At 33.5% G+C, this 18,268-nt stretch overlaps 2 protein-coding genes across 2 annotated transcripts; one reads left to right on the top strand and one right to left on the bottom strand.

Moving 5' to 3' along the window:
* Positions 1-1,582: 1,582 nt before the first annotated feature.
* On the bottom strand, positions 1,583-5,753 carry LOC133178466 (serine/threonine-protein phosphatase 6 regulatory ankyrin repeat subunit B-like). Its single transcript, XM_061313161.1, has 2 exons — positions 5,727-5,753; positions 1,583-4,446 (listed from the first exon to the last, which is right to left on the bottom strand). Exons 1-2 carry the CDS (start codon positions 5,751-5,753, stop codon positions 1,621-1,623), a joined length of 2,853 nt encoding a protein of 950 aa, XP_061169145.1. The 3' UTR covers positions 1,583-1,620.
* Positions 5,754-9,071: 3,318 nt separating this feature from the next.
* Positions 9,072-13,243, top strand: LOC133178464 (ankyrin-1-like). The gene is made up of 2 exons (XM_061313160.1): positions 9,072-12,936; positions 13,072-13,243. Exons 1-2 carry the CDS (start codon positions 9,072-9,074, stop codon positions 13,218-13,220), a joined length of 4,014 nt encoding a protein of 1,337 aa, XP_061169144.1. The 3' UTR covers positions 13,221-13,243.
* The last annotated feature ends 5,025 nt before the right edge of the window (positions 13,244-18,268 follow it).

Raw genomic sequence — 18,268 nt, 5'->3', positions numbered from 1 at the left:
AGGCGAGAACGGGTGTTTTACAGGTATAGGTGACGACACGCTAATTACCGTATGCACATCTAAGTTAATTTTTGGTAAGTTTTTGATAAATATATGTATTTTGAAATAAGAAAAAATACACATCCGAGTAACCGAGTACCATTTTTAGTATTCGATACTCGGACGTTCGATCGAGTACCCGGTTAACCGGGTACTCGTTGACATCCCTACTATAAAGACATACCTTGCTGAAGATATACTTAGTACTACTCCTTGTCAAAAAAATCGTTAAGTATGTATTGAAGTATGATTTACGAGTAAGTAAATTTAGAATGCAAGGTATGATTAAGTGTAAAAGTAAAGAAAAGACACTTTTTATACTCTAATACATGAAGTAAGCTTATCGCATCTACTGTTCCTTACTTATTCTATAAATAGATTGAAAATTCTTGAAAATGATTAAACTTTTTTCAGTTGGATAACCAAATAAAGGAAGCTGTCACCAAAGAATAAAGAAAGGGTTAGATTAAAATCACGGTTAGCATTGGCACGATAAAAAAAAAACCCTCACTGATCAAAAGTCATTGGTGCCGAGTATAGGTCCAGATTTGGAATGCTTCACCGGCATATGGTGACGTCTATATATGAGTAAAAACTTCTCGAATGGGACACAATAAGCTGTAGTCAGTGTTTTTTGATTTGTATTTGATCAAATATATGTGTGCTGTATGTTATACCTAATTATATAATATACAACATATCAAAATTTCATAATATTTCTTGAGGGGCCGAAAAACTACCTTGTCGAAACTCTTTCTTTTGTAAATATACATGTATTTCAAGTATTTGTTAAAAAGGCCTCTACAGAATCAAAAATATCTTGTAAATATCTTGTAAAGGATTGGGGTATACGTTACAAAATGAAGACACATATTGTCGTATTTTATTTCATTTTTGTCGTATAGTTTTTTGTTCTATTGGTGAGGCATTACATGTTTCTTTTCACGTACGGAGAAACAATAACTCTAACAAATGAATTAGTCCTGCAGTTCGACAGTAATACAAGTTTAATATTCATTTAATAATATACTTTTTACGTTGATAAACTATCAACTTTTGATATTTCCTATGTAACAGAGGCAATAATGATCACTTATTTATTTTAGATATTCTATTTCCATAATATTATTTGTTCAATAAGCTTTGCATTTACTCAAATTTGACTAAAAATTGACCTTTAGTTAAGGGAATTGGAAAGGTGCAATTAAGAATTATGTTCCATAACGGAAGAAAGTACATGTATAAATTTTAAGACTGCGCCAAGGGTTTACGCATCAAAAGTATCAACTTTACTTATGTATTTGAATTCTAATGAAATAAAATACAATATTACAAGCAAAAGATAGAAGAATTTTTATCAATATTTAACGGTTGTTTTCGTAAAATGAATTAGTTTTGTACAGTTCGTGCATAATACACAAAATACGTCAAAACATGTACCAAAGCATTTATGACAGCTAGCTTAAATCCAGCAGGTCAATGATTTATTTCTCTTCACACTCACAACAGCTGCAATGTGATATGTAACAACATGAAACAGCATCACCCCACATATAAAGTATTTTATACATGTTTGTGTATTCAGTTTTCTCCTAGAAGTTTGACGATGAACTTTATAAATTTTTGTACTTTGACACCGTCTTCATCAAGCATTCTTGAGCCCAAAACATTGTGCCGGGGATTGAAAAAAGATGGAACAAACTGGTCTGAGAGCCATTCATGGCATTTTTGGAAAATGCCTTTTACAACATTTGGATCGCATTCCTTGCAAACAAAGGTTCTAGAAAAATGTGCAATGGACTCTGATGTCAATATAAGTTGATCGATTGGGTCTCTCTCATACAAAACGTCATCAAAGACGGTTTCGACACCATCTCTTGTTGCTTTCTCTTCTATGACATGAAGGAACGCCATTTTTAATATGTATGATGGTAATATGTCTCCCAATTCTTCGAAAAGTTCAAACTCTTCTTCAGATGACATACTGTCGTGGCGACTTCGGTAATAATCCTTCGCTTCTTCATAGTCACCAAAGCTAACAAGGGGACAAACAGCTGAACTGATCAAAGACTTGGCAGCGATGTAGCTATTTCGAATATGTGGACGACATCTTTTCATTATTGCTATTTCTACTAACGACAAGGAACACCTCCAAAGGTTTTCATCTTCTTGACTTGTCATTTTTGGAACAGCAAGACAAGGCAATCGCAGTAAATCCTGACCAAAGATTTTTGAATTTATTCGCAATTTGTTTGGCCAAGAAGATAGGCGCACAGCTGGAACAAAATCAACATTGATTTCCAGGCTTTTGTATTTTGAGCCTCTCCATAGCAATACTATTTTTGGATCGTTGCTCACGTCCTTTATCAGTAATCGGTCATCTTTCGGAAAACTTTCATTAAAAACAATTTTGGATACACGTTGCGTAAATGTTTGGAACATGGTATGATTTGGAACTATTTTTGATTCCATTTCAGTGAGTTCTGAGTATGTGTTGATTGCCTCTTTCTTTAGAAAAATACGAGTATAGTCCGATACTGAGTAGAGTGTTTCATCGAAGTCGACACCTTCTTTTAGAACCTCTCGCATTTCAGTATCTTTATCCGAGATGAGAAAAATGCTTTCCTGAATATCTTCTTTTTCATGCCGTGGATAGATATTCTCACTGAGTTTCTCAAAGCAAACGATGTAATCAAATTCGTCTGGATAAAGTGTTTTAGTCCCTTCAGAAGAACTACCAACAGGATACACAGTGCACTCTAGCTTTGGATCACTCTGTGAAAGACATTTTGCAGCGTTAATTGCAAATTCATCGACAGCAGTATGAATCTCCAGAGCCTCAGAATCTCTGTGTAAAATTCCCGTCGGCGAAGTTGTGATTAAATTGATAAGATACTCATTAAGATTCTCAGGGTCTCTTAGCGTTTCATTTGAATTTAAGATATCTTGAAAATCTTTCAGATGTAACAACTTATTAGCATGTTTTGAAAACGACATCTCTTTATGCTTCTGATATTCTAGACCATGTTCATCAAGAATTTGAAGAAAGTCAATACTGGATCTGAACTGTGCTACATCCTTTGCAGTTTGTCCACGTGCATCTTTGCACCCAACATCACAGCCATAATTGACAAGGGTATATGCAATGGATGACTTGTTGTTCCAAGCAGCGAAATGTAAAGGTGTAGATTGATATTTATCTAGTGAATTAATATTTGCCCCTTTTTGTAGAAGAAATTCAAGGATAAAATCCCAACCATGTTCTGCAGCTATATGTATTGCTTGTCTCTCAATAGAATCCTTCACATTTACCTCGGCACCAAGACTAACAAGAGTCTCCACAAGTTTTTTCTTGTTTTTCTCGACAGCAAGATGCAAGACAGTTTGTCCCCAAATATCATGATCATTTACATCTAATCCCATGTCTACTAAGTATTGTATTATAGTCGTGGAATCATCCCTGTCAACTAGATAATGCAGAAGACCTTGTTGTCGACTATCCTTTGCATTGAGCTGACATCCTTTTCTTACAAGGTGCTTCAGAATCTGAAGTGGTATATCTCGTATGGCAAGATGCAAAATGGTCTGGCCAATTGCAGTTCGATGGTCCGCTGCTTGTTCGTCAACAATAAGAGAGTCAATAAATGTCAACGATACTTCTTCTTTATCATCTGAGCACCCTCTAGATTGTTCGAAGTAATGATGTATTGGGTTTAATCCTTGCAAGTCTAAATCCGACAAAGAGGCTCCAGCTTTTATCAGAGTACAAATTGTTTGAAGTTTATCAAGGTGGTAATGTATCGCAGCTAAGTGTAATGGTGATCTATTTAACCAGTTTTTACAGTTTACACTTACACCTCCCTCAATAAGCGTTCGAGCCAATTTTGAACCATGAGGTTCTTCCATAAAGGACGAACACAAAGTGTGAAGAGCTGTTTGTTTTTTAGCATTCATTTGGTAAATATCTGCTCCAACAGACAAATAAAATTCAACTAAATTTTCCTTTCCAGCAATAATCGCTTTATGCAAAGGAGTATTTCCATATTCGTCTCTGGCGTTAAGATCACCTTTAGCTTGAAGAAGTAAATGTGCAATGGCCAAATCTCGAACAATGTGCAAAGGATTGTGCTTTGTATTGACACATGCTCCATTCTGAAGGAGGATTTCTACAATTTTTGTATGACTTCTTTTCGTTGCTATATATAGTGCTGTTAATCCATCACTGTCTTCCAGGTTGACGTCACATCCGTTATTTATAATTTCTTGTAGCTGAGCCTCGTTTCCTGCTCTAGCAAGTTGGTGGAGGTTTGGAGAATCTGATTCATCATCATCTTCAAAAATTTGTTTGATGAATTGTCCCAATTTAGCAAATGGTTTGTAGGTGTTGGTGGCCATGTTTTCTATTATCTACGGAAAGAAAAAAAAACTCACATGAATAAAGAAAGTCTGTGGTTCTTTATAGTCACGTGAGTGAAATCACTTTTAGGACGCAGTTTTTGGTCTTTGTGCCTTAAAAAAATGATCATTAAACCCTAATATGCCCCCAGTAACTAATGGCCTTAAAAAGTTTATACGAATATAATATACAAAGCTGTTTGGGTGGACATGTGGCAATTTTTACTCTTGTGAAGGAGACACTTAAGATTTCACAATGATTTGTTTTCTAAAATTTTTAACCCTAACTCACACTTCATTTTTGACACAGAATCAATTTAAATAAATAAGAATCCATATTACTCAAGGTTGCTTGCATATTCCTATAATTGTGGTGCCATCTATTGTTGGTGGGAGGGGCATTGAAGATTTTGAATTTGAATGTGCTAATACGAGGGTTGTCCCAAAAAGTCGAATACAGTGAAACCAATTTAGTTTCTCTTCGCCAAATTAAATTTCTTTTCTTGTCATAGTAAAAAGCAACATTTAATGGTCATGAATTTCAAATTTTATGATAATAACACATTTAATAAGTAAATAATGTAAAATGAAGGTAGCATATAGGTGTACATCGAAAGCAAGCGTAATTTACGTCTTTTATAATGTCATGATCATTTTTAAATACTGTCCCGTGTTCCTAACATGCGTCTTATTGATTTTTTAAACTAGCAAACCATCTTGACTGAGAGAATCATTAAAATTCACTGCTGTCCATAGTTTTTTTTAAAAATCAGATTCAAATTTCAGTCCTCTAAAGGTCACCTTTCATCGTAGAAAGCAGAGAATAGTTTGACGTCGATCGTGACCCATAACGTTCCTCACCGTCTGAATTTACTAAATAGTACGCTATTTCTTATAACTATTTTCAGTAGGGAGAAAAAAACTGTCCTTGAATCTCTTATGCCATATACAAACAACTTCTCTGCTACCGTTCTAGTGTGTAATGCCACTTCTACATCTTTTTTCAGTCTTTGGAGTAGGCAAACCACAATTTAAACAATTTTATCACATCCCCGTGCGCCGCTAACGCGCTTGACGACGTCATTTTCAGCAAACTCAATTCTAACAACACTTTGAAAATTACTACACCAATCCTCTGTCTCTGATCCAACTTATGTAAAAATTAAGATTTTGTTTTTGGTTGCACTGATATAAATTTGAGTTTTATGTTTTAAATGTTACCTGAGAAACAAATGCAATTGGAAAAGTTACATACGATAATTATTCCGGATTTTGTTTGTGCGTCGACAGACCATATCGGCCTTCCTATGTATCGACATAATATTATTAATATAAACATTGTCTACGACTTTTTGGGGCAACCCTCGTATATTGACATTTTATGATTTACTTAGGGTATCATTGGTTATCAAATCGAGATTTCATTAAGAAAAATACTTATGCATGAAGACTAAAAGTGAGATATACGTATTTACTAAGATATCTATCTGATTAATTAATATATTAAGCCTATATTTTTCTACATTTAACTTTTGACTTGAAAAGGCCACGGACCATGATGTACACAAATGTTAATGTATACATTAAGTATAGATGCACGGGAAGCTGTCACATTTATTTCTTTAAGTGCCACACATGGGTAAAGAGATTTCGATGTTATTTCCCTTTTCCTTTGTTTCTTTTTTTTTAATTTTAATTTTTTACCATTATTTGGATTACCTCTCTTGACTAAGGATCTTGCTTTTTAAACATTTGAAATTTCAAATTTATTAAGATACATTTACAATGGACTAGGAGCTCTTACGGTTAAAACTCAATCAAAATTTGACATACATATGCATGTAACAAAACATAATTGAAGAAGAAAAAGGTGTTTAGAATTCAAAATTAATATTCAGTCGGAAAATAGAAGTGATTAAGATTATCAGATGCACAATCTACTCGATGCTGAAAGCTTCCAACTAAATTTTACATTTTTAATTTATTATAAATTAAATCTCAACAACATTTTGATTTGTGGAAAACTGACGTCAAATTTACAACTAATGTAAAAATGACAATCATTTAAAAGGAAACTTGTGAATAACGATTTTACAAATGTTTTTAACACAGATACGTTGTCTGTCTAGTTTTTAAGTTACTGATCCTGGTCTAAAGCTATATATGGATCTGTTAACAGTTCAGTTAACAGATCCTTATATGAATTTTATTAAATTATTCCGTAAATCTTACTTTATAACTAATTAGGCTTACCTTTCAAATAATAATTTTGTCCCTACATGCAACTTAGTTTCATTTTTGATTTGTGTGAAAAGACCGATAACTCTTACATGTTTTTGCAAGTTATCGAAAAGGTGGAGTAAAATGAAACCTCTTTAATTAGTAGTCATCTCTCTCTCTCTCTCTCTCTCTCTCTCTCTCTCTCTCTCTCTCAGACTTCCAGAATACCATTCTTTAGAATTGCACTTTGGTGTATTTAATCAATAACCATTAATTATTCAAACAAGTTCTTGTTTGTATACAGTCTCCTAGTAATGACATGGTAATAACCGGGTAACTAATATTATATTTGGCAGCTTATATGCACAGAATGGGTGTTATATATCTATTAATATATTATTAATATTGTGTGTACTGACAGAAAATCCAAAGACTTTTAAAGCGGATTCCAAACACATTCTCTTACTAAGCCGATTTTAAATGGCAGGCATTATTTTGGAAACGTCAGTGGATTGAAGAATTTTGCAATTACCTATTAATATTAAAGCTTTAATGTTCGATTGAATCGTGTGCATGGACCTGAAATACTACATTACAATGCAAGATTGAAAACCATGTTTGAGGACCAGACTTAGGGCTTCTCATGTAAGTATGTAACTTGGAGTGGTATTTACTACTCAATGTTTGATCAACTAGCCTCGCTATTTATCTAACAAATATGCTGTATCTAATTATTTGTTGTAAAACGCACATGTTACACCTCATTTGTGACCAAAATAAAACTTTTGCCAAAAAACAAATCTGCCTATTTGAAGGAAATATTCCTCTTAGGTTTCCATTATTTACCTTACCATGCAAACCTGCAAAATTTTAAGTATGTATGTTAACTAAAACTCAAGATATTCAAAATCAAAATTTTGACTTAAGTCTGTTCTCAGTTTATGGTCTCGGGGCCTGGGCTGGGATTCATAAACATACTTAAGATTTGTGCTAAGTTTCACACTTAAGTATACAATAAATTCTTAGCTAAGAAAAAATTCTTAAGTCATATTCATATAAATTCTAAGTGCAATTCTTAGCTAAGTTTAATTCTGAGAAAATTAGAGCACTTAAGTTAGGTAACCCTAGCAATGCATACAATTTCCCGAACAAAAAGCGCACTCTTTTGTGATGGAGGTATTTAGTTCCATGTGTATTACATCACAACTGATACAGCTTTGGCATCAACATTGCACAATACTGCATCTTACTAGTTGATAAACATCTCAAAGTCAAAACAAGTTTCTAGTTGGATTTAAAAGCATGGTTTCTTACTGAAAGATTAAAATGACTTCTGTAAAACATTATTTTTATTTTGATAAAGAAAACTTAAGTATTTCTTATCTACTTAAGACACCTCTTGAGGACACTTAACTTTAAGTCAATACTTAAGCACTAAATATGTTTATGCATTACACTTAAGTATTTCTACCAAATTTAAGTAATACTTAGGGGACTTAAGTATAAAATATATAACTTAAGTGATTTTTAAAGCTTAAGAATATACTAAGAAGTTTTATGAATCCCAGCCCTGATCATTTCTCGCACAAATCAAATCCACATCGATTTCTCTTGATTCATCATGTACCGACAGAAAAAAATATTATTGTTGTTTAATGTTCATTCACTTCATATGTGCATGAGTAAATCATCAGCTAACAGAGTTTGTAACAATTTGAAAAGTTTTAATGAAATCTATATATATCCTGCAGGTCCAACAATTTTGCGACTATATAATACAATTTTTAACAGTCGTGTTCCGCCAATAATAACGTTTTATGACCTTTTTTTTAATTTCACATATACCCCCTTAATTTACAAAAAAAAAAAACTGCAAATGCTTCCCACAGACCTTTATACAATGTAATTGACTAGCAATATTAAATCATAAATTCAATAAATAAAACGAGATATATCAAATAATACGAACGACTTGATGCTCAATATATAGGTCAATATTTAAAAATCGATCACCTACGCATAAGACGATTAACGAAAGAGTCTAAATCATAGCACTGAAGTGAAATTCAGGTAGAACTCGATACTCTGTTTTGGCGTTGTTTATTATGCGGGAATTTAATTTTGATCTACATATCAACAAAGGATTAAATGCACTTGCTATTGTACTGGATGGTTTTACGCCCTCGTTTATATATATTATTCAAGCAAAAGACATGCATGGGTAAGTTGGCTTCATATCTTTTAATAATTTAAAGAAAATTAAAAAACAAAAAACATACATAGTAGAATGAGATTACTATAAATGACACAAGCATTTTTTATGAGTATTTTTATTTCCAGGATGACATGGCGTTTATTTTACATTAAAGGAAGATTTTATTGACACGGAGGAGACGTCGCCTTAAAAAGAAGTAAAGATGTCCGACTCGGAAAGTGAAGATGAATTCAGTTGGATGGACAAGTTGGAACCAACTCAAAAACAATGGGTAAACGAAAATCGGCGATTCGTTCCAACAAAGGCGTCCAAATTTATTTCTGAAAAAGTCCGAATACATGATAGAATATTGATAATTGGATCTGCTGGATCAGGGAAATCTGCCATTGCAAAGAATATCGCCATCAAGTATGCCATGGAAAAGAAAGAAATCTCATATATCAATGCCTTGGACGACATACCTGAAAGAATTCCAACCAAGATTGGAACTGATGTGGATATATTTGTTGTTGACGACCCGGTAGGACAGTCTCAACTTGATCCATTGGCTTGTCAGTGGTGGCGAGCGATGAAAGAGCAACTGGACCATTTCTTAAGGCTTGGAAATACTGGAAGAAAGCTTGCACCAAATATAAGAATTCTAGTGACGTGCAGATCAGATATAGTCAGAAACAATATGTCACTTTTTAAACATTACACAGTCATCGATATCAATGAAGATTCCCTAGCATTAACAAATGACGAAAAAGAGAAAATTCTGAAAAGTCATGTAAATATTTCCAGCTTAGATAAAATTGATATTGAGGCAATTCTGGGATCAAACGAAGCCTTTCCTATGCTATGTCAAACTCTTGCCTGTAATAAAACTTTTCAAGAAAACATGAAGACATTTTTTCAAACTCCTTGCGATTCAATCAGCAACGAAATTCTTCAGCTAAAAGATGTCGCTAGAGAAAAATATCTGGCATTGTTTCTAGTAACGATAGGGGATAACTTGATAGTGGAGGACGACTTTCTCTCAGATTGTGCATTAAAGAAACAGGTGAATGACAAAATTGATGATGAAATTGATGATAGACGAATCTACATCACCAACGAGAGTCTTCTAAATATGTTAAAGGTGTTTGGACTTCCAGAAACTACTACTCCACGGTCTATTATAGACAGTTTAGAAACCTTAACAGGACCATATCTAAAGAATTTAGATGGTGCATTTCAGTTTCAAAACAGCTTGTTATTTCAAACTTGTATACAACTATATTGCAAGCAGGTACCCGAGATGTTTGTTAAATATTGTGAATCTGTGATTTTTCGAAAATATTGTTATGCCGATTATCAGCAAAAGGAAACCGATCAGCATTTTCCCCCAAGGTTATACTTTGAAGGCAGTTTTATCGAGCACTATGTTAAGAGAGTAGCAAGTGACATTTTCGATGGAACGTTTCTTGATGTGTTCTTGAGCCCTTGGACTAGTGACGAAAGAATGATAAAAGTCATGGAGAATATGATACAAGCCAAAAGAGCAGAGGACATAATGGAGCTTGCATTGATTCCAGAACTGTCAAAAGAAGAAACTGGATTAAAAGTGTGGAGGAAGAAGGAACGGAGTAATATGAGAGGATTTTCAAAATTAGATCTAATCATTTATGGAAAGAGAATTTCTCCAATCATATTGTCTTTGCTTTTCAATCATCACAGAATATTTTCTTCAATGTTTGAAAAGCTTCGATTGTTTACACCCAGTAGCAGCATACTAAAAAATGAACCGCTGTTGGGTGCCGTTTGTGCAAATGGAAAAAGAGAACTGGCCGCCAAAATTTTGGAATTTTACGGGAAAGACCAGCCAAATTATATGTGGAATGACGAGGAAAAGATACATTCTCTTCACATTGCTGCAAATTTCAATCATAACGAAGTTTTGCAGCAGATATTAATTGAAAATCAAAACGTTAATTTTACCACTGTTTTGAACGAAACACCTCTATATGTAGCAATTTCCAGTGAGATAATTGACCTGTTTAGCTCACCTACAAAATTAAGCACTGAAATAACAAATGAAGACGGATTGTTGAAAACTCTTAAGGAACTCATTGAGAGAGGAGCAAATGTTAATACTCATCCAACTTTCACTCCAAGTCCTTTAGCTTATGCTTGTTACAAAACTGATATCAAACCCTTTCAACTGCTACTTGAAAATGGAGCAGATGTTAATAAAGACGATTGCAATGATTCTATATTCACGGGTTTGCTCCTTGCTTCCATGCTTGGGCACACTGAAATAGTTAATACGTTGTTGGGAAAAGGCGCCGATATCAATTTATATACGGTTAGAAAACAGACTGCATTGTATTATGCAGCACGAGAAGGCCATCGTGACATTGTGGAGATTCTCTTATCCAAGGGAGTGCATAAGGAGTTGGAGACTCTATCTTGGAATTCTCCCTTTTATATTGCCTGTAAAAATGGCCATGAAAAAGTTGTTAAACTGTTTTTGAAATATACAGAGGGAAAGATGAAGACATCAAACGGAGAGGAATCGCTCCCTTCGCTACTTGCTGCAATCGAATCTTGCAACAAAGTCATTGTAAGTTTACTTCTTGAAAATGGTGCTAACGTGAACACAAAGGACAGGTGGTCTATGGACAATCCACTTTATGTGGCTGCTGGTTTAGGAAATTTAGATATCATCAAATTGTTGATAGAAAGAAAAGCTGATACAGAAATGACTGCAAAGAGAGGACGTACACCACTTATAAACGCATGTAGAAATGGCTGCACCCAAGCTGCCCAATGTTTGCTAGAAAATGGCGCAAATGTTAACAAACATGATGATCAAAATTGTACACCACTGCTACATGCCTCAATGAATGGACATGTGGACATTGTTAAGCTTTTACTAGGAAATAAAGCAGATATTACTTTGCATTCAGTTAGGGGGAACAGTCCATTATATATTGCGTCCTTCTGGGGACATGTTGAAGTTGTGGAAGAATTGACACGTTACGATGCCGTTGTTGATATTCAAAACGAAGACTCAAAAACACCGCTATCTGCCGCTGTCTGGAATGGTAATCTTAATGTGGTTAAAATCCTACTTCAAAATGGTGCTAAAGTGAACCAACACGTGGACGGAGACGATGCCCCACTTCTCATTGCTGCAAGACAAGATTTCAATGATATTATGGATATTCTTTTGAAGAATGGTGCTGATCTGAACTATAAAGATTGTGAAATGGAAAATGCACTCCATCATGCGTGCCATGCCGGTAGTAATGATGTTATCAAAACTCTTCTTGATTCTGGAATTGACATAAACGAGCTCCAAATTGAAGGATATTCTGCACTGCACTTGGCATTAATGGCATACAATAGAAAGACATCTCTGATTTTATTAGCGCATAATCCAGACGTTAGTGTGATAGCGAATGGAAAGAGCCTTGTATCTCTTGCATGTCAAGCTGGTTTTCTTGATGTAGTAAATATACTTTTAAGTAAGGATGCTGAGGTAAATCCAGAATATGATGGTAGACCTTTGTCTTCTGATCCCTTAAGCATAACGGCAGAAATTGGTGAGCTAGAAATTGCAAAAACCTTGATCCAACACAACGCCATAGTAAATGCTAGAAATTTTGACGGCGAAACTCCACTATTTCATGCAACTAAAGAGGGTCATTGTGATATTATGAAATTACTAATAGATAATAAAGCAAAAATTAATATTCAAAACAAATATGGAAACACATGCTTGCATGTTAGTGTTCACAGTCGATCTAGCGATGACCTTATGTTGCTTTTGCTAGAGAAAGGCGCAGATGTGAATGTCTGCAATAAAGATGGAATAACCGTCCTGATGGTGGCCACTGAGGAAACACAGAAAACCTCTGATAAACGAATAAGCGCTCTTATTGACCACGGCGCAGATGTCAATGCACAGGATAAGTTCGGAAGGACTGCTCTTCATCGAGCTGCAGAAAATTCTCAGTTGAATGTGATAGATATCCTACTTCGTAATGGTGCTGATGTGAATTTATGCGATAAAGAAGGGGTTTGCCCGCTATTAACTTCAAGTAGAAATGGACATGAAAAAGAAACTCATTTATTGGGTCCAAATAAAAATTAGATGCATACACTTGAAGAAAGTTCTAATTTGAATATTCGGGATTCTTCTGAGTTAGATGTTAATCAAGAAACTCAAAATCCAGATATGGCTGTTCGGGACTTTTCGGAGTTGGATGTCAACCGAGAACCTCCAGTTTGTCCTGAACGAAAACTTGTGATGGTCAAGTTTAATCCTCTAGGTCCAGCGCTACCAAGAAAGCGAAGTCCATACAAGATACCTGTTAGGCGATAATTGAAAATTCAAAAATAGATCAACAAGGGAAGATCGTTTCAAAGTAGAACGATACATGATGCATACATGCATACCATTGAAAATAATGTGCAGAAAACTAATGACAGTACCTTTTAAAAACATTTGTAAATTATCTTTTGGTTTATTATTTCTAAATAGCAGATGACAATAGTTTAATGAATTTGACTATTCGTTTTGAAATAAAGAAGAAAACAAGTCAGTTCATTTTATATTTCAACTTTGTTCCCGAAAGAATAAAGTATAGGCTGGTTCGGACCAAAATTTAATATGTGGTCGCTTTTAGAGTTATATAGTGACCCACAATAAAAAAGATTAGTATTTAAAAGATACAATGTGATTGAGTCCTTTTTGTATTGATTTTTTTTTATTTTAGCATTAAGGAAAATCTGCTGAAGAAACCAATTTCCCCAATTTACAACTTTTTAAGCCTTTAATGACTTGTTGTCATTTTCCTTGTATTACAGTTATAGCAAACAAGCTATAGCAAACAAGCTTCTATACTTTGTAGTTTTAAAACGTTTTGCGAAATGAAAGGATATAGCTAATAAATTTTATAACGAATCAAAAAAGTTGGTCCTTGGCACTTCGCTGTTAGCATGTTTTACTGTATACTACTAATAAAAAATTATCAGAGGTGATGAAATTCGAAAATGTAACTTACTTGGATGTGTTTTTATGCTGATGAAAAGCATTTATTTAGGATAAAGATGTGCTGTCATTCGTCTCTCTCTCTCTCTCTCTCTCTCTCTCTCTTGTTTTTTTTTAATTTTTATTATATTTATATTATATTTGATGTTTTAATATTTACAAACTCCGACAATAGAGGGTTAATCAAAAGGTTTGTGGACTAGCACCATAAAATCTAAACTGCTTGGGATACATGGATAAATTTCTAAACATTTAATTAGTATCTTCATTTAAATTTACTAGGGGTGATTAAAAAGTTTGCGAACTATCTCTACATGTACAAAACCACGATTCAGATCAAAATGAAATTTGGCACACATATAGTCATACACATGATATATAAATAGAAAATGTTATATAATGTTTTGCTCCATGTTTGTGGCGTCACAATGTGAAAATGACGTCAATATGTAGGTGACTTGTTACAAAAATGGTTGACTTTGTCGTACTCGAGCAACGAGCGGCTGTAAAGTTTAACGTATATCTTGGAAATTCCTTTGCAGTAGAATATAATAATTTGTACAAGGTTTATAAAGGCAAAAGACTTGCCAGGAGCATTATAATTAATTGGATTGATTGTTTTAGTGAAGGAAGGGAAATGCTTAAAAATGATATTTGTTCTGTAGCCCAGTGAAAGCAACCTGGGGAAGAGATGTGTTCTCAGTTGAGCAATTTGTTATGAAAGATCGCCAAATTAAAGTTAGAAAAATAGTTGAATATCTTAACAATAATATAGTCATTAAAATCCTAAAATATCGTTTACTTTAGACTTTAAACATATAAGATATGACAAAAAAGGCGCCCATACTTTATCCACATTGGATAAACGACGCTCCCAAGACTGAGGACTAGGGTTGTGATGGTCCCCATGCTAATTCGTGGAAAGGATATCCTTGTCCATCCATACTATTGCCGAGATATAGCCATTTCTGACAAATGAGCCGTTTTATTATAAAAAAAAAATGACTTTCATGGTAAGAAATATAAGACTCGTAAAAATCTTTTATCTTCTGTGAACAGAACGCTACGGAGCATGTCACCTGACCGCCTGGATCACGTGATTCGCGCATGGGCAGAACGGTGGCAGGTATGCATTAAAATCAGAGGGGACTACTTTGAAAAACAATGAACACTGGAACCTAATTTCATTTCTTTTATGGAAGTAATTCAATTAGTTTGCGAACTTTTTGATCACCCCTCGTAAAAAATAAATTATGAATCTAAATTTATTATTTTAAGTTCATTATAAATTGTGTAGGCACCGCTAAATAGTATTAATTTTATTGAGGCAGTCCTCCAACTTCTGATTTCTCTCTTATTTGTATATTTAGTGCGTAGTTCAATAGTTCAACATCAGCTTTGACACATTTTTGGGTTGGTATAAATTTGATTTGGATTGATAAAATAAACACTTGCATTGTCTAAATTTAAACAATGTTAAATTACCAACCACCATAAATGTTTATCTGCTTGTTGAGTGAGCATATTTTTAATGACGGTGATCATAAAATTAACACACAGAGGTCATTTAATAACAATCAACCTCCAAGTGTACAATATTCAAGTAAAAATTATACTTGCCTATATTTAGAATAAAAGAGCTGTATAATTTCTGGTAACCTTTATTCTGTAATTCATGACGCTAAGCCGTGAATGTAAAAAAAGAGACAGAACATGTAAGCCTTTCAATTGCAGCTAGGGATCGACTAATTCAGAGGTAATTTATTTGTTTATATGTTTGTTTTTTTTCAACGTCCCCAGAAAATTTTTCAGTCATATTGAGACGCCACCACTTGCCGGTTGGGGGGATGCAAAGAACAAGGTACGGTTTCAACACAAATCTTGCCCTGTGTTTTTCTTAACAAATGAAAGTGATGTAAAAAATTAAAACTCATGCTTTCTGAATCATTGAAAATTCATGCAGAAAGATCTTGCAAATCATTTTTCTCACATGACCTTCTAAATGCTAATTGTGACGTCATAAACATGTGCATTTTCCCGTATTTTCTTAAAAAGTTGCAAAAGACGCAAATTTTCCATGGAAATTTCTTATAGATGATATTGTCCACAGGCATCGCCCACAAAGATTTTGAGATATGTGATTTTTCAAAGTCTTTTACACAACATATCCGAAATTGTAGTGGGCGACGGCTGTGAACACTATTTTCTTAAGGAAAATAACCCTTGAAATGGGTCATTTTGAGGCTTTTTTTGTTTAAAACAGAGAAATGCATCAAATTGATGACGTCATATTTCCAGAATGGTACTCCTTCATGATTTATATTTGACTGATTTATCACAGTCATAAACTCAACTAATATTTAAGCCAGTTTTAAAAACTTTTGAAGACATTAAATTTTTTGGGCATAATAAAGTCAAAACTTTACCTTCTTCTTTATACCTATCCTCGGGACTCAAGGCCATTGAGCAATGAGAGATCTTTTTCGTGCCAGCACCTACTGTGACACGGGACCTCGGTTTATACGGTCTCATCCGAAGGACCGGTCTCCACGTCCCCCGGTGAGATTCAAACCCGCGACGTAAGGATCGAAAGTAGTTTACAGCAGGTCCGAATAAACAATTATTTTAAGTGGGTCAATGTCTAGCGCTTACAAATGACTTTTTCACTGTCAGCAGTTTAATAATTTGGTAAAAATGGTAAACTTAATGGTCACAAAGTAACTAGCATTATACAATATCTTATTAACAGAATTTTGAATAAAATTCTAAAGTGAAATCTACACCCATTCTGTACAATCTGACAATTTAACCAAATTTTTAACTTTTATATACTGTTCTTCTTCGTGCCTAGTATGAAAAATACGTCAACAATTATTTACTGCAATTATTTGTAGAAATATATATTATCATAGAAGAAGCACAACAATGTACACATAGAAAATACTACACTTTTTCTTCATCGTTATAACTATTGAAGAGAGTTATAAATGTTGAATAAAGTTATTTTGATCTTGGTACTTCAGGTAGAGTGAAGAAAATCTCCTTGTTTTGATCAACCCTGATTTATTATGACATGTTTATATATATATATATATATATATATATATATATATATATATATATATATATATATATATATATATATATATATATATATATATATATATTTATATATATATATAGACATTTTCAAAAAAGTTAAAGAGTGTAAGCTCTTTAGGGTTTTACCTTTCATCTTTTTATACTAAGTAATACAATGCAGAGCCTTAAGAAAATTTGATAAATATAAGAGAATCTAGGACGAAAAAAAATGTAGTTTTGACATTTTTCCAAAAGAGGCCACATTGCAGGTTTGTCTAGAAATAATACACATGTACAACAAACACAAGAAATATCTAATGAACCATTTTCTTGCTAATCCTGAACCTTTAGAAATTCTTTTTAAAAAAAGAAGAAAAAGGAAAGTAACAACTTAAGTATATATCTTCGAAATCACTTGTAAATTAATTTTAATTTCAATGAGAAGTTTTTTCCGGATTAATTGACCATACCATTTTTTATTCATTCAGATGTTTCCAATATGTTTCTGATCTCTTTGAAAATGTGTGCTCTCAATTTACAAGAATGTTTCATGACACAATCATTTCGAATAAAACAACATGTATTTTTTAAAATTATGATTTAAAAAATTTTAAGAGTTAAATTCTTAGATGAAAAGTGGAGCTGCATTAGTGCAATATTTCTGACAAAACTATTTCTGAATGTTTTTTTTAACTGCAATGTTGATGTATCAAGGATTTAAATTCACAATTATCGTTCAGGTACGTAACAGTTAATGGAAGAGCTAATGCAACAGCTTCTGTTCAATGTGAGAGTGATTTTTTATTTTCGCTTATGACGTTGCACTTCCAGGGCGTTCAACGTTTGTGACGTCAAAATAAAACGCACACTTTAACCTTTTGACCAGTTGTCAGTGTTATGATCTGTTATCTTTTTAATTCCTTAAAGTATGTTTTAATAGCGATGTGCAGGTGTGAAAGTCTCGTCACACCGAAGACGAAGTGCTAGTATTTCCAACAAATTTTAACATTTTTTTATCATTCCTAGATTTGATTCCAACATTTCTAAAAAAAAAAAACAAATACATTAAATACATAAATAAAATACATTGGGCATTAACACTTGAATTTGAACCATACTCTCTGCCAATTTAAATTACCACCGCCGACACGTGTATATTTTGAACCACTATTGTTTAATGAACTTTTTTTAGATGCATGTTGTTTTGAGACTGCAATTTTTGTGCTACAAAACATATTAACTTCTTTTTAAATGTTAATTAAAATATACTGGAAATATTGACTAAGTAATCGATTTTT

This window comes from Saccostrea echinata, unplaced genomic scaffold, assembly GCF_033153115.1.
Source record: "Saccostrea echinata isolate AGI-Se365-2 ecotype Australia unplaced genomic scaffold, CSIRO_AGI_Sech_v1 ptg000003l, whole genome shotgun sequence".
Classification (NCBI taxonomy): domain Eukaryota; kingdom Metazoa; phylum Mollusca; class Bivalvia; order Ostreida; family Ostreidae; genus Saccostrea; species Saccostrea echinata.
Note: the sequence above shows the minus strand (reverse complement) of the source record. Positions and strands in the feature narration are given on the sequence as shown.

What these genes read in the sequence shown, in the direction of transcription:
- LOC133178464 (XM_061313160.1), top strand. Translation starts at nt 9,072, where the DNA reads ATGTCCGACTCGGAAAGTGAAGATGAATTCAGTTGGATGGACAAGTTG. An exon ending in TTGCCCGCTATTAACTTCAA is followed by an intron (nt 12,937 to 13,071) that starts GTAGAAATGGAC and finishes CTCAAAATCCAG; the next exon opens with ATATGGCTGTTCGGGACTTT.
- LOC133178466 (XM_061313161.1), bottom strand. Translation starts at nt 5,753, where the DNA reads ATGTCGATACATAGGAAGGCCGATATG. An exon ending in TACATAGGAAGGCCGATATG is followed by an intron (nt 4,447 to 5,726) that starts GTCTGTCGACGC and finishes TTCTTTCCGTAG; the next exon opens with ATAATAGAAAACATGGCCAC.